This window comes from Oryzias latipes, chromosome 12, assembly GCF_053564925.1.
Source record: "Oryzias latipes strain Hd-rR chromosome 12, Olatipes_Hd-rR_3.1".
Lineage (NCBI taxonomy): Eukaryota > Metazoa > Chordata > Actinopteri > Beloniformes > Adrianichthyidae > Oryzias > Oryzias latipes.
This window is the reverse complement of record NC_136248.1, coordinates 19615912-19632996: the sequence shown is the minus strand read 5'-3', so window position 1 is coordinate 19632996 and position 17085 is coordinate 19615912. Positions and strand designations below refer to the sequence as shown.

Sequence of the window (17085 nt, the reverse complement as noted above, 5' to 3'; positions counted from 1 at the left end):
ACATAAACATAATGTTAGTCTTTCTCCGTAAAATTTAGCAAACATATTGTGATCATGTAATTTTACAATAGATCAAAAGATGATTGGGTTGGGATTTTAATATTTTGACATCAAATTGTTTTGCTACTTGTATTAGCTTCAGGGTAATGGGAATTTGTGCATAGTGTCCCCCACTGCCCTGCTTATGGTTAGGGTAAAGGTCAGGAGGAAAAAAATGTTTTAAATTTTGAAGAAGCGTTTGTAAAACTGCTGTACTCTTATTGCAGGGTGATGCTAAAGAATGTACAGGATGATCGTGCTCAAGCACAACCTTTTGTGCAAACTCATGCTTATAAAACCAAAGTACCCTTAATGGGCTCCACATGCCAAGCTGTGGTCGATGCTACTTTAGTTGAGACAATAAAAACAAAACAAGGGAGTTGTCCACATCTCCTATTTACTTCTTACATCCAACAGTGCATTTTCCCGCTTCTGTTTCAACTTTACCACCAATGACTACATCTGTTTGTACAGCTTAGTCACTCCTATTATTTTGAAATCTCTGGTAAAAAAAAAAGCACATGAACTTATCTGCATGATGCTTTTCGCTGGATTAAGTGTGCATAAGATCAGGACAAACTGCTGTCACTTTGGCCAACATTGAAATGGCTATGAGCCTGAGGTTAATGCAGGAGCCACCTCACTTGTAGAGAATGTCTGCTTGTCTTCTACGACTCGCACTCCCCCACTTTCTGTGATGGTGGGATTCCCCAGAGATGAGATATGAGTGTGCTTAGCACGCCCCAGCAGAGAGACTCTGATAGGAAAGGGCGAGGGAGAGGTCACTGGCCCTTAACAGCGATCAATAAATACCTGCAGCAGTCAAGCCTTAAACAGAGCCTTGCAGCCAGAGTGTGTAGATACATCAGCTTATATAAAGCACTGGAATGGAAAGAGAGCAGTTGGAAGCCTGCACTCATTTTGCCTGTTTCTTGTGGGGCTTTTGCTGTTAAAACAAGGGGCATACATATTGATTTAAGCCAGTGGGATGTATGGGTCTTTACTTAATCCAATACTAACAAGTATTGACCAGAAAAAGTCGTTAGCATAGATTTATGTTCACTCAATATAATGGGTAGGTGTGCCTGAAGCACATTTATAGTTGGATCTGATTGACAGTCTATTTGTCCTGCTTCAATTGACTTGACAGCTGAGTGGTTTGTTATTCTGCTTGACCACTCAAATGCAAACGACTACTCCCCAGCTGAATGGCAAAACTCTGCATGGTAAAAGTCCCACTAGTGAAATGATTTAGTCCAGCAATTACCCATGTGGAGTTGGGATGTATTCGTAGATATACGAGGAATCAATGGGGAGAAAGATAAACTGGAAAAATGGCATCAGAGAGAAAAAAGGAGGAATGAGTAAAGGTTTGGAGGCATGTTCATATTTTTTTCATGCCTGACTTGCCTCTGACGGACAGGAGGCACTGGTCCCATTGACGGGCCATTTTTTAGAACAATAAATCTACTGGAACACAGATGAACTACAGACATCTTATCTCTACAATGATGTCACAGATCAGTCATTCAACAGCGGTTATCACAGGCCCTGATATACTCTGTGTTATTAAAAGAAGAACAACACTCTTCAGCTTGAGCTTCAAATGTAGCTTTGCTGTTCTTAGGAGCCCTAAAAATTCTTAGGCGAAGAATCTCTATTAAACAGGTGCTATCACACTGGGCTGATTTGGTCGCACCAATTTGTTTCTTCACACGGTACCCTATTGTGAAAGCTCACCTAAATTCTTGTGTATAAAACAAGCTTGAGATGTTTCTCAAACTCAAACTCAAACTTTATTTATTTATATAGCGCCTTTCATTTTAGTTAAAAACACAAAGCGCTTAACATAAAAGCAGATAAAACAGTCAAAAAACCTGAAAATTGTTAAAAACAGCAAACAAAGGACAATCACACAAAGATGGGACCCCTCCCACCCCACCCACCCACCCAGTTCCCCCAGTAGAACCCTGAACAGAAACAAAGAACTGCAGCTGGGTAATTCTGTATGTTTTCTTACAGTAAAGTGTAAAAAACCGTAACAAAATGATGCTGCACTCACGCTGTGTTTGCCCAACTGTAAAAACACCCCAAGGGACCATTTTTTGGTTACCCAGTTTGAAGTCTATCTGTAAAGTACTTTGCCAGACTGCTCTGCAGCCTTTTTGTGGGATTCTTGTCTTGTCGTCCTTTTCTTTTTTTCTTTTTATATAGTGAGAAAAAATGCTTTCACATTAGAGATGGCAAGAAAAGATGGCCTTCCTCTTTAAAGTCTGACATATTTCTTCAGATAATTACTGTTCAAACTGACAACCACTTGTACCACTTCAGTAAAACTTTACACATGTGTACTTCAGATTTATACTACAAACGTTCATATTAAGATAAGATACCCCTGTAACAGATTAATGGCTACAGATTTTGTTTATGTATTGATTTGTTCTTGGAACATACTTCCTGTTCTAAAAATGAGCATGCCTTTCTTTGCTTGTGATTTCCGTTTCTTAGTGCTTCTTGGTGCTTTTCACATTACAGGATGCATAACTGGATTGTGTTAATACTATAACAATAATTATTAATAAAAAAAAGATTTATCAAGTTTTTTGTTTTAACCATCAAAAGCGTTTCTAGAGTTTCTTATAATTAAAAATGCCTTTGCCTATACTGTATATTCTTTGCAATTAGAACATTAGCTGTTTAAAATGTAATACTTGGAAGAAGCGGCTAAGCTTTTATTTTTTGTCATTAAATAAAATAGACCACACTAAAAACCGCAGCTATACTCCATACTTTTGACCCCGGAAATAGAATGACTACATGACAGATGGCAGTAATTAAATGGCCACGCATGATTTTTTTCTCCAAAGTCTTTAAATAAAAGCTGAAAAGCTGCTCTTGTATCCACATTTTGATTGCTTGAAATTCAAATAGTTTTTGTTGGACTTAACTTTCACAAGCCTGCGATATCATTTAGTCACTATTAAGAATAAAGAAAATCATGGTAACCTAATATCTTTTGCATGTTTTAGGATTGCACGTATGGAAGTTTATGTTGCAGAGTTAATTGGGTGAATAGTGGAAACCTCGGAGAATGGCATTAAAGTCACATTGGAACACATTCATGACATTTTTGATTTTATAAATATTTAGAAAATGACTTAATAAGTAAAATTCACAAAATCACACACAGCACAATTATGTATATGTGTGTGTTTATTTAGTTATAGTTATTGGAACACATAAAAGTAAATGAAAGCCAATGATGCATTAACAACGTGGACACGGACTGTCAGACCTACTGTGAATGTGCTGTAATCAGTTTTCACAGTTCTCTGCTTAAAGGACCTAATTTATGCGCCTGCAGTTGTGATGATCGAGTAATGATGGGATGATTATAGAGATGAGGAGTAATAACACCTCAGGGGGTTTTATTGTTGCTCATTGCACTTTACAATACTTCAAATATAGCTGATTGCTATTTTTAAGCCAACTTAGTGCTAACTTAAGACAAGCAAAGGAAATGATAACCATTTAGTATCTGCGAGAGCAGCCCTGAGCTCTGATATTTTGTGTGATGCTTCATATATTGTCCCAATTTTAGAAAGTTTATGCAATCTCCTTATTTTGTTGAGCTGGCAAATTGTCTCTTTATATGTGTATTAGCCAGAACTTGGTGTACTTGCGCCTTAGCACATTGCTGTGCCAGTTTTGAGTCTTGGTTTGAGATGGAGTTGCTCAGAACATAATCATCCACTCTCACAGCTATTTGAGTCAACTCGAGCCATGAGGGCTTGACTGCCAAGACTCTCGCTAAGTTTGCCTCATTCCCTTTCAACCTCTAAGCTAATATTCCATTAAACTCAGATCAGTTAAATACATTTCCATCCTCCTTTTAAAAAAGAATTTTCTTTTCTTTTTTCCAGACATATGAGGTATGAAACCATTGACACTGTGGCATACTAAATTTAACTTACGGTATTTGATAGTCTTACTTTTGGGGAAATAGAGCCACCCTGTATTTTCTGGCTGAGGCTGATAATTCTCTACAATGATTCGTTTTGAACCTTAAAGTGTTCATTAAGAGGAATAACAATATAAGATAGAGAAATGTACCCATGCCGCAGTGCAAAGTCGGATTTGAATAAAAGTGTTTTCAGGACATGTTTCATGAAATTTTAAACACTCATAGTGGAGTCACTTTTACTTTTTCCAATTAAGCTTTAGATAAGCAATTACAAACTCTTTGAAAAATCTATACATTATCTCAGTGGAAGCTTACCATATTTATTACATTGATATACTTAAAAGCATTGGGAAATTTAGAAAAAGAATGTAAAAATGTATATTTGATCTATTAAACTACTGTAGCTATGATAATTATGCTTGTCTGCAGAGATTGCATCATCTTCACTATAGCTTCATACAGTTTGAGAACATGAAGGAAAAGTGAAGTTTTTCACTGATATTTTGTGTACACTCTGGGTTAGGGGGTGGATTTCTGCAATTGGGATAAGTCAGAGTTTTTTCCTTACATTGTGAGTTTTTTCAGTTTTGGACTTAATTGGTTTGAGAAGGTTGATCAATTTTAATATCTTTGAGAGGATAAGCATATGTGTGAGCAGATAAATAATGTTTCTCTCTGGAAGGAAACAGCGCTTTCATGGATGTTTCAGATCTGGCTGCCTCTAAGTTTAACTGAGCGACAGAGCTAGAAGGGAAAAAAAGAGATGGGAAGATAATGGTGAGAAGGTTAACACAAACTTAAATGAGTTTCTTGGCTCTCTTCGCCTGTTTCTGGTCAGGGTCCCTTTTGCTGAGAATGTGGGTGGATTGAGGACTCTGTAGCACAAAAGAACAGAGGAAGTGGAGGTCTGCTGAATTAGACTTCCACTTTATGGAGTCATCACCCTTATAAAGATCCAGTGGAGAAGAAAGTTTAGCTTTTTCTTGGTTTGAGGAAAGTTGATCTGAAAATCCAGTGATCTTGTTCCAGCTCTTTGCTATGCCCACACAAACACTACCGGGAAAGCAAGCATTTACACCTATAGGTCAGGAAGCACCTTAATGTATAGAAAGCAATCGAAGCAGTAAAATCAAGAGGAAACCACTATTAGTTTCTGCTGACGCATATCAAAGTCCTCCTTCAATCCTCCTTTGTTCTATTGTAAAACAGTTCCCAGTGGTTGTACATAGATCTGTCTGTTTGCAAGTCGATGCATCAAAATGGAGCGGAACGTGGAGCAGCCTATTGTAGCACCTACGTCACTGTTACAGGCTTTTTTCAACTGCATCAGTCACATTGATTTGAATAAAGAAATACTCAGAAACACAATTAAATCTTGATTTTCTTCATATATGTCCTCCATCATGAGAAAAAAGCCACAAAAATATGTTAAAACACCAAATCACCATTTTCATTGGAGTGGGTCTTTAAGGTTTGCCTGTTTTTGCTGTTAACTACAATAGCATTTGAGAGAAGACGATATTATCTCTACTGAGACATTATTTAGAGCTCTCAAAGCATTCATGAGGCTGCGACTGTCAGACAACAAGGCTCCAGTGTGTCCACACATAGGCCAGCCCTGCAGACTGAAGGACATAGACGAATTACAGATGTGCTGATAACCTCTTTTGTTATCTGGACAGTCGGGCATCCTGTTCCTGTCCTGTGCTATGTTTGTACCTGCCTGCCCAATGCTATTCTGACGTATCAATCCATGTCTGACTGATTTACTCTTTACGTCTCTCCCCCTTCCTCTCCCTTACCTTAGGTTTCCCACTGTCTCTCTCTCTATTACTCTTCCCTCTTTCTTTCACACTTGTGAATAATTAATGCCTACCGGTTCAGTGGTAATAATAGAATAGTACTGGAGGTGACAAATGGGGTAGCAAATAGGCTTCACCCTCCTTTCTTCAAAGAGTTAGAAAGTTAGGAGTTGCGAGTTTGGCTGTGCCATTTATGAGCATTAGCTTATGTCTGTGTTAGCACACACAGAGTTGTGCGTCTGTGATTTACGACACAAAGATGAAAGGGAGTTGTAATTACAGGAAAGCATATCTGTCTACTGCAGAAGTATCCAAGGAATGGTACAAACTGGGCCAAAAGCCTGAGGTCATTAGATCTGCTCCATGTCTGTGTTCATGCATTCATGTGAGCTGGTGTTTGCGCATGCGGCAAAGTGATGAGAGAAGCAGTGCACACTAGAGCAGATTACAAATTTCCTTGCTCAGAGCTGACCAGTGAACTAAGTTTCTTGTTGGTTGCTCAGCAGTAGCTGCCTGTGGTTTGACCAGCAGCGGTTGGTTTTCTGTAAATCCATGTGGTCTTGTTGCTTGAGAAGAATCTTCGACTTTCCTGCACTCCAAATACACTTGAGTAAACATTCCAAAATATCAAATGATAGGGATTTTGTAGAGTACAGTGGGAATGGATAATCCCATGCAAAGACTGTGACTATAATGCCATCCCACTGTCTCTAGCCTGCTTTTCTCCCCCCTCCACTTAGCATTTCTCCTTTCTTTCTTGGCTCTCTTCACCATTTCTTCCATCTCCCCAGGAATTTCTTGCCTCAATCCTCCATTTTGACATTGTTTCTCTTTTTGTTACAGTTGATGATGACTTTGCTGGTCTCGGTGAGCTGCCGGAAACCTTTCCTTCAGACCCCCCGGAGCCTCTGCCTGTGTTTTTGATGGAGCCAGAGGAGGCCTACATTGTCAAGAACAAGCCGGTTAACCTTTACTGCAAAGCCACGCCTGCTACCCAGATCTACTTTAAGTGCAACAGCGAATGGGTTCACCAAAAGGAGCACACGGTGGAAGAAAGGGTTGACGAGAACTCTGGTCAGTAAAATAAGATGTATAAATTCTTTCTGCATCTAAAAAAACTGTATTATAAAAAACATATTTATAGATATGTCTGTCCTGGTATAGCTAAAATGTAAACTTTTTTTCTAGAAATAACTTCTCCCTTCAGCTAAGAGTTATATACATGTATCCAAACCACACCTGCTTTAAAGTGCAAAGGGCGTTGAGGGGCTGCAACCCTCACACAGTTTACAATTAACCAGGAATGTAATGAGCCTAAGTGCTGTACAGGTCAGCAGTTGGTCACAATATCCAACTTCCCACCTTTAATTTCCCTAACATTGCATGTCTTGGCTTGTAGGAGAAAGCAGAAGCAGTGAAAGAAAACCTCTCCAAGCACTTCCAACACACATAGTTCTGAACAGACCGACAGACACAACTTGTACAAACTATTTTATTTTGATGCAGAAAACCTTATACCACTTGCCCTCATGAATAGTACAAATTGTTCATTTGTTTATGTTAGCACTGCTAATTTCTTATAATCTGTGCACCTCAACACACGTTTAACCTCAACAGTCTGACCCTTCACCTCCTGAGCAGGAGCAGGCTGCTGGGGTAATTTTGAACATCTTGTGGCCTCTGCAATTGTTGCTGTCACACTAATACTTACAAATTGCTTTCAACGTGCAGTTTAATTGCAGCCAGCCTCAAGAATAATTCAGGACTATAAACAGAGAAGTTTTAAAGAAGGAGTTTGTCAAACTGAAGACAGATCTGATCTTGTTTTTGGCTCACAGAGACATTTATTTTTCACTATAGGAATATCATAACTCCCAACAAATAGTTTTATGTTATGTTGGGTGTGGGATTCATAAAAATGGTATTTGTTATTCAAGATTTCCACTCAAACCCACAGAAATTTGAGCTGTTCTACATCTTGCTGACTACTTTATTTAATAAAGTATTTCTATCATTCTGTCTCCACAAAAGTACCCATGTACAGTGACCAAATGAACCCACTAAAGTGGCATATTAGAACTGCTTCCATTTCATCGATGTGTGTGTCTTTACCTTTGCACCTGCACTTGTTTATGGGTATCTAGACGAAGGGAAGCTTGTGAAGCTCCAACAAGGTTGTTTTCAACAGAACTGGGCCCCTGAAGGCACCACAGCTATTACACACAACAGCACAGCACTGATAGGTTGCATTCAGCGGCTGTATTGGAAATTGAGTTCTCTCTGTCGCCCACAGGTACCAATCACATTGCATTTACCCTTTTCATTCCAGCTTTTTGCCGCATATGTGTCTGCAGGCAACCAGAAGCACACAATTGCTGCTCCTTTACTTAAATGTGAATGTTTGGAAGCATAAGCACACATATAAACAAAAGGGAAGTCCATTTTTAGAGGGGTTTGAGATTAGTATAGTTCTAGAGTAGTGCTTCATGACAAAACACAGCACCACAAATTAAAGTCTCGCTTTGCAGAGTGTTACAGCACAAGAAGAAGGTGGTAAAAGTGCCAACAGAAATTTAAAGAAAAAATTTTGAAAGAAAGATGCCTGAAATCCTTTTCTTTTGACCCAGAGTGATGCAGGAAGATTGCACCAATCTGAACATGTGTTTCACAGTTGTGACTTAAGAAAAAAAAAAGGGAACAAGTTGCAACAGTTGCTAGCATCTGTGTCAGGAGGTTTTGTGCTAAAAGCATCAACACGGAAAACTACCCACACATCATACAGGCACCCACTCTGCATAGTCATATCCACAGGCTGTCTGCTGCACACATATTCATTCATTTTTGCTCTGGCAACGCTCGCAAAATACACACAAACCTCTAAATCCAAATACGTGCACTGCTCTCAACCCACTCCAATGCTCTTCAATTTCCCCAGACTGACAGAAAAAGGAACAGTGATAGCAACTGGCCAGGCTGGTCAATACCACTAATAATGTAGGCTGGAGAAATGAGATCTTTCCCTTTCTGTCTTTTTTCTGCGTTGCTGTGAGACAAACTGATGATCCTATAGAAATAAAATAGGAAAACTAAAGGTAGAAAATGCAGTTTAGATCAGTAAATGCCCAGATGTTTATAGGATCAAATCTAAACTTTAGGTTTTATGATGCAGGTATTAAGAGGACTGTGGGTAATGAAAAACGGTCATGAAACAATTTCATTTTCCAACATGACACCAGGATTGAAGAAAAAATGTAAAAACTTTTAAGAATAGCAGATTCATTTGCAGATGACAGGTCTGTTACTTCAAGACATCAGCCATTAGAAACATCTTTGTTTCTGCAATCATTTACTTTCTGACATGGTGGTATCCAGTAAACAGCTGCTGGTGTTGTTCCCAGCTGTGTAAAACCGAAACGTGCACCAACATAATGAGCCTGAGAAGTTAGGGGCGAAACAGCTTTGTTGCCAAGACCACCTAAACCCACAAAGCATCAGTGGGGACTTGAAGGTGTGTCAAATGCAGTAAAAAAAACAAAAAAAACAAGCTAATATTTGTCTGTTTGCTCAATTATCAGTGTTTACTTTTTTTTTTTACATTTTTTCAACATTATTACATTACTCAACTTTAAAAAAATAGTGTCTTTGTAAAGTAAACTAAAGTGAATTGAGCTTTTATAGCAAATTATTTTTTGTTGTTAAAAACTTTGGTTCAAAGTTTATTGCACTTGTGTGTAAAAAATAAAATAAGTAGTTGAATAATTTACTGCCTAATGAATCACTTGTAACACAGTTAGTATTATAAAACGTATGATGAGTAAGTCATTCCACAAAACTTGAAACTTTTCATTACCATTGTTCTATTAGATTATATTCTGAAGGTTTACAAAAAACTCTGTCAGAAATATAATTGATGTGGAGTACTTCAGCATTTAATCAAATTGCCTGAAGGTTCTCCATTCAGTGTAAGTATTACAGCAAATTGTTCACTAAAGTAATTAAATGTTTGTGAAATCAGACATAAGAACTCTTTCCCTACAAGAAAACAAAATTTCAGGGTTTCTTTAAGCAGTTGGCAAAGTATTATGTCATTGACTATTTATAATTAGCTTTTTTGGCTGCAGACAAATTTCATTGCTGGATTTAAGATTGAACCAGCACTAAGTCAAAGAACTAAAAGGTTTTCTATTCTTTTACAGATGGCCTTCTTCACAATTTGAATGTGCTTCCGATCATCACACTCTCTTCTGAATACTGTAATGTTTACTTTTCAGTCCTGATGACAGGTTTTTCTCTCTTATGGACAAAACAAGCATTGATCTGAGCAAATGAGTGGCAAATTAATTATGAGCATCCAGAGTAATATACGCCAGAGACGGCTTGTCACATTCTGTGAGAAATGAGGTGGAAAATCATACAGGAGTGCTCTTCATCTTTAGAGATAATCAGAGCATTTACTCCTCCCTACTCTTCCTGTTCATCCTCAATGACCAATGTCTCCTTTTCCTTTTGACTGGCCTAATCAATTTTGTTAGCAGAGCTAAAACTGCAAAGCAAGGCTGGCTCACATGAATAACCTCTTTAATAATGAATCACATTGCATAAAGAATCTTGCATTTGTTCAGATATGAATGGAGGAAATTATAGAATAAAGTTGTTATATTTCCATCGACAGGTGGAAAGTGGTCCCTCAACATTGGCTCTGGCATAGTTCACATTCACGTTGTCGCTCCATATTTCCAACTGATCGGTCGTGTCAATTGTGCTGGCAATGGAATTTTTAATGCAGCTTAGGAGGTGGTGTTCTGAGAAAACCCATCAAGTCAAAGACTAGATCAGCAGCTGGCTGTATGCACAGTTCGGCTCCTATTCCAGTTGAAACTACTGAGCCCATGTCCTGACATGGAAAAAATAAAATATATCTCGTTCCCACAAAAATATTATCTTGTTCCCACAAAATAATATTCTGTTCCCACGAGATAACATTCTGTTCCCACGAAATACTATTTCGTTCCCTCGAAACAATTAATTTGTGCAAACGAAATAATTATTCACGTCATAAGTCATTCATAAACAGGGATATGCTTTCCCTCCTGCAAAAAAAGCCGCTTTCAGCAGTAACTTCCGTGTCTCTGTGACCCACATTCGTTCAAGAAAGGAAAAAGAAAAACAAGAATGATCAATTTATTATTGTCTCAATGAATATAAAAAAAATATCATAAAATTTAGGATGCCCTAGTTTGCTGCTTCGCCATACCACAGCGATACACTGGACATAGCTCCTAGCTCCGCCGCGGAGCTCTTTTGCTTGTCATGCCGGTGTAGGTACCATAACCGTTCGGCCTGGAACTTCCGGTCGGGGTCCTTTCGACTGAAGGTAACGTCACACTACGGTAACCCCACTTGGACAAACTACGTAGCTTCGAGATCTGCTCGGGCTCTACAAATTTTAATTTCACGTTCCCTTTTGTAACCTAAAGTTGTTTTCCCTCATAAATTGTGTCAGACAATATTCTTTGTAATTTTTATAAAGTGATTTTGCCACAATCCGCTTGTTATTCCAGTTTAAGTTCAGCCATGGCTGAAAATGTTAGCACGGCTAAATGTTGTTCTTTCGGGTCCGTTCTGCCAATAATAAAGCACTGGGCGCACGGATTAAAAAAACTATAAGCAAACATGCATTCAATAATAATCATAACAATAATAAAGGCACGTTTAGAAGACAATCTCGCTCTATGTCGGAGCTCTGTTTGTTTACAACAGACTTCATAATATTTTCTTCTATGGTAGTATCGTAATTTGTCCAGACCAATCACTATCTGACACGTCATCGGAGCAACGTACAGCCAATCAGATAATGTGACGTCAGCATTAGTCCCAGGACCCTGAAGGACCCCGAGCGGAAGTTCCAGGCCGAACGGTTATGATACCTACAACGGCATTCGGGCAGCTGGCTGGCCGGTAGACAGACAGCCAGCAGATATTGTAGTTTAGGGTCAAAAAAGGAATAATAATATTCAGGACTTGTCTTTTATTAACATACTCTTTAGCAGTCGCTTTACATCCGAAGGCTGGTATGCGACAGCAAATACCTTCACATTTCTTTCTGTGTGTGTCTTATTACTTTGCACGAAAGACACGGATGATGTTTAGAGATCAAATGTATTTATTTTAAAAAGCACAAAAGCATAGGTTATCATGTTTTCATGTCTGGGTTCATTCACATCCCGGTACGATCTCCGTCCTGCCGCAAAAGCCGCTTTCTGCTGATACTTCCGCATCTCTGTGACCCACATTCGTTCAAGAGGGGAAAAATAAAAACATAATAATAACATTCAGGACTCGTCTTTTATTAACATACTCGTTAGCAGTCACTTAACATCCGAATGGTACATGCTACATATCCCATCATGCATCACACATATCCCATAACGCATCTCGACCAATCACCGTGGCCCTGTAACTATGATCCGTTCAGAGACAATAGGACATGCTACATACTATGAGGCTATGATATGCTACGTAGCATGTAGCCTACTAGCCTTCGGATGTAAAGTGACTGCTAAAGAGTATGTTAATAAAAGAAAAGTCCTGAATATTATTATTCCTATTCGACTCTAACCTACAATAACCCATACCGCAGCTGGCTGGCCGGTAGACGGCCAGAATACCAGCATGACAAGCAAGAGCTCCGTGCCGGAGCTAGGAGCTATGTCCGGTGAATCCCTATGATATGGCAAAGCAGCAAACTTGGGCATCCTAAATCTTATGATATTTTTCTTATATTCATTGAGACAATAATACATTGGTCATTCTTGTTTTTCTTTTTCCTTTCTTGAACGATAGTTGGTCACAGAGACACGGAGGTTACCCCTGAAAGCGGGCTTTTGCAGCAGGAAGGAGAGCATATCCGTGTTTATGAATGACTTATTACGTGAATAATTATTTCATTCGCACAAGCTAATTATTTCGTTCGCACAAATTAATTCATTCGTTCACACAAATTAATTATTTTGAGGGAACGAAATAGTATTTCGTGGGAACGGAATATTATTTCTTGGGAACAAGATATTAGTCTGTGGGAACGAGATATATTTTATTTTTTCCATGTCAGGACTCCGTATGAAACTGAGTCAGTGATTAGAAAAAGTCATAAAATCATGGATGACGAAGAGTTGATCAACCTATACATGTTTTATTTTCTTTTGCATCCTCAATTTAGCAAAAGTTTGCCTGAAATAAAAAAAAGTTACCATAAAATGCATATATTTGTGCGGTTTAATTAAAATATGTTTGCATGTTTGGTCTTAAATGAGGTTATTCAGCATAAACAAGAATATATTATATTGTGTAGCAGTAAAATGATTTATAAGAAACATTTAAATGTTTTTTTTTTTAAATATATATATATATATATAATCTATGCATAGATTGGGAGCAGAAGGTTCTGATCTCCTTAGGCTCTTTGTTTCTCTTTTATTAAGTGTGGTGATAAGGAGGCGCAGAAACGCAACAACCTACACCGGAAAATGGTCGGCTTGAATCTTTGCCGTAAGGAACACAGACTTCTAACAAGAAGTTGTTTGTTGCTGTTATCTGAGCTAAGGACTCACAGTTTATTTGGTTTTAGCACCTGCAACAATTCCCCTTTAAAAAAAATAATAGAGAGCATAAGTTTAGTACTTTGAAGCATGCAATTACATGTAACAAAAAAATAAACCATAATTTCCACCACAACTACCAATACCAGCTCAATAATAAAATAATAGATTAGATAGAATACTTTAAGTACACCTTTATGTTTCTTAAATAAATTTGAGCAGCATCCACCGCAGGTCTGGACTAATCACTCATTGTTAGTCAGCACTGATGACTGACTTGACTTGCCATGTTGACAGGTTTAACATCTTTGAACCTTCCCCTTCTCAATATGACAGGGACCAACGAGCCTGACTGTCGTCAGAATACACTCTCTAAGGTCCTATAAATGACCACGTCCATGTGAAGAATAATTATGACTCCAAATATTAAGTAAACTGATAGTATTCACTTTTATAATTCTTTTTGATATTTAAATGTCGAAATATTCTTAGGTCATTTAGAATTTAAAAACCAAATTACACGTGACTAGTAGATTACCATCAGATGTGAGCTTATCTTTAGGAGATTGTATACAGGTCTGGAGCTTTCAGGTGTTTCTAAACACCATGTCAAGAAAAATACATAAGCAGTGGTGTTAAAAGAGCAGTGTTAAATGCTTGAAGGGTAAGGAGGAAAAAGCCATGGTTCAGTGCTGAACTTGGATGTTTGTAGGATAAGTCTAAGCAGGTTAGTTTTCTAATAGTTGGGAGTAAGGGTGATTCATAAGTTTATCAAAAAAAAAGGAGAATGGCTCAGCAAATTAACCTCATTCTTTTAATTGGCTATAGTCAACATAAGCTGTGTTTTCCTGCCTTAAAAATTAACTATGAAAGATAAATTACATTTTAAAGCGCTTTAATGCAAAGCTTTAGGGCTGAGAGAGTATTTTATGCATTAATTTTTAAGACAAAGCCATGATGGTTGGTATTGTTTGGAAGTAAACAACGCCATCCATCTCTATGGGATGGTCCCCTAAACGTCACATCCATCTATGACATTCTCTGACAAACAAAACGTCCTCCTAGGCAAATGCTTTGCCGCACTATTCTATATCCTGTGCACATGCATGTAAACACATACTGTATATATGCAGAGGCAGATGGTGACACAACAGACGTGACTACTCCTCCGCCCCTCGGCATACTGTAAATTTTACATGAAGGCTAAGCTGGTGTGTGGGATGTTGCTGTGCTTGATGTGCCTGAGCAAGAAGGCTGTGTTAATGCTCTGAACCTGAAATAAATTACGTTGATTCTTACTACATTTTTAATTTGGCCAGAAATATATGATTCTGGGTATGTCATAGTGCGAAAAAAAGAACTTTCTGCTAAAAAATTTTGATGTCAGAACAAATGTAAAAGTGAAACACTTTTCTCAATGTGAATTTGTTTATTTCTGTATTTTAATGAAGCTCACAGAGTGTCACAAATCAGAAATTAGCCTATCATGTTTCTGGTTCTCTATTTCCCTCTTCAGTAAGATAAACTGCAGAAAAGATTAAATTACAGATTGCATATACATGGAACATTGAGGAAGCAATGAAGTGTGAATCCAATTCAAAGCTGTTTCCGATAACTACACAAATATAAACAAAACAATCTGAAATTAACCTATTTTATTCAGTGTTTGTAATTTTTTAGTTACTCATTTTTATAGATCAGCATGGCCTTACACTAATATCTGTTGCACATACTGATCATTTTTGCACACTATACACTTTATTTATCTTTATTTTATCATATGGATAAGCTGCTGTGACACCCTTTGTATGGAATAGATACTTTAGAAAAACACTTTGTATATAGAAAATATTTTTAGTCAAAAAAATATATTTGAATTTTATTTTGCTTTTGACAAAACATACATACTGGTTCAATTATAGATGTTACACAGAGCAAAGTTAAATGTTCCAAAAAGTGGCACTACTGGAAGTGAAAATATAAAAAAGGACTGTTCAACAGTGGGACTCAACTGGTTTCAAGAAAATAAGCAACAGTGATAAAAATCTGTATTTAATTCTAAATCAAGTGTTTAATTTGTTCTAAAGGCCTTTTTAAGAAACTTATTAAATAGCAACAATTCAATATTTACATTAGGCCCCCTATCTGGTCTGTTCTGTTGTGGGGTTTTTTCTTCTCTCAGGTGTGATGGTATTTTGTGTAACTGGTGATTTTTAATAAAACTTCTCAATTCTTTTGTTTGTGAAACATAAAAAATTATGTCAAATAATAACTTTGATGAAGGCAAAAGTGACCCCAGTTAACCCGGCCAGCTATAAATCACCCAGAGAAAGAGTTCAGGTTAAAACTGTTGAATTTTAATGAGGTCTGATAAGAAAAGAACAGTTTTGCCCTTTTGAAAACAAAGCCATTAATCATTTATCACAAAACTGCTTTGTTTGAATTAGCATCCACTTCCAGCAGCTCTTTTTAATTTGCGTCTCATCCAAGAACCACAGTCACACCATTCTTTTCGAATAATTAGACACTGATGTGAACGGTGGGTTTGGAGAAAATCTAATGAAACACTTGTTTATTTCAACAGACTGTTCATATTAGCCAAGAGGTGACATTGCAGTGACCCTAAAGCCTGTCATGTATTGAGGAATTATGTTAGCAAAAATATGACAAAAGGAAAAAAGTGGGTCATTCTTGTTTGCAAAAGATGAGAATCTTGTCTTGCTGCATACAGATCATTACTTACAATATTGTTTTTTACTTCACACTCTCTCTGAGATTGTTCAGTATCTATATGTTCAATGTAAGCAGTATTGTAAAAGTTTATTTTTTATTTTTTACAAAAACAAGCATACAGATTGTGTTCCTAGGTGTTGGCAAGCTAAGTCGACACAACATCTCCTTAGTTGAGGCTGTGTAAACTTCACTAGAAGCTTTTAGTCATACTAAAAGTTATGCCCAAGAAAAAGACTCACAGGGGATTTTTTTGGACTGGTTCATTTGTGAGTGGAACATACAGAAAGCTTGACAAATCAAAAGTTGCACAGATTGCCCAACTGTTTCCCTCCCAAACTGTGGGCACTTCATTTGGGGGTCTTTGTTGCTAGCATTCAATATTACATCACAGTACAGACACAAGAAATCACCTGGTTTGTATATTTCCAGTTTACCATGGCCATGACAGCGTTAACTGATTAAAAATGTTATACAAAATTAGAAGTTGCACTTGTTATACCTGAAACAACAGTTGGTCAAATGACAGAAAAAGTTGATACTGAGGAAGTCATCACCCCAACTAGATGACTAATGGTACCGGGAAATATTCTGAGAACCATCAGTTTGTGTAAATGTCTGTCTCTATTTTCGTAAACTGTCATTGTGTTGGCACAGGCTGGCCATGGTGGTATAATATTGCAAAATGTTTCATAGGCACACAAAAGGCACAGCTAGGGAATGATTTGAATGTCACAGCGCTCCTCCACATCACTGCTGACCAGGCACATGAGCGTGACAGTTCCAAGAAAATGACTTCAACTTGACTTCTTTCCAGTAGAGCGCTTAACTTATCTAAACCTAATAGAGCAGCACTTTTTGAGGATGATGCAGACAGGGTTATTCACAGCATGAAGTTTCATTTTAGAAAAAAAAACGTGCGAACCTTTTGCAGCATAACTGAATTTGAGTT

The 17085-nt window shown here is 37.7% G+C and overlaps 1 protein-coding gene across 5 annotated transcripts in view; it reads left to right on the top strand.

The window, feature by feature from the left end:
• Window positions 1-17085, top strand: part of unc5cb (unc-5 netrin receptor Cb) — a 129222-nt gene that overhangs the window by 63449 nt on the left and 48688 nt on the right. For all 5 annotated transcript variants that reach the window (XM_011481791.4, XM_078956276.1, XM_078956275.1 and 2 more), the window contains exon 2: window positions 6649-6879. In XM_011481791.4, coding sequence (XP_011480093.1) covers window positions 6649-6879 — 231 coding nt within the window. The remainder of the gene's footprint in view (window positions 1-6648; window positions 6880-17085) is intronic.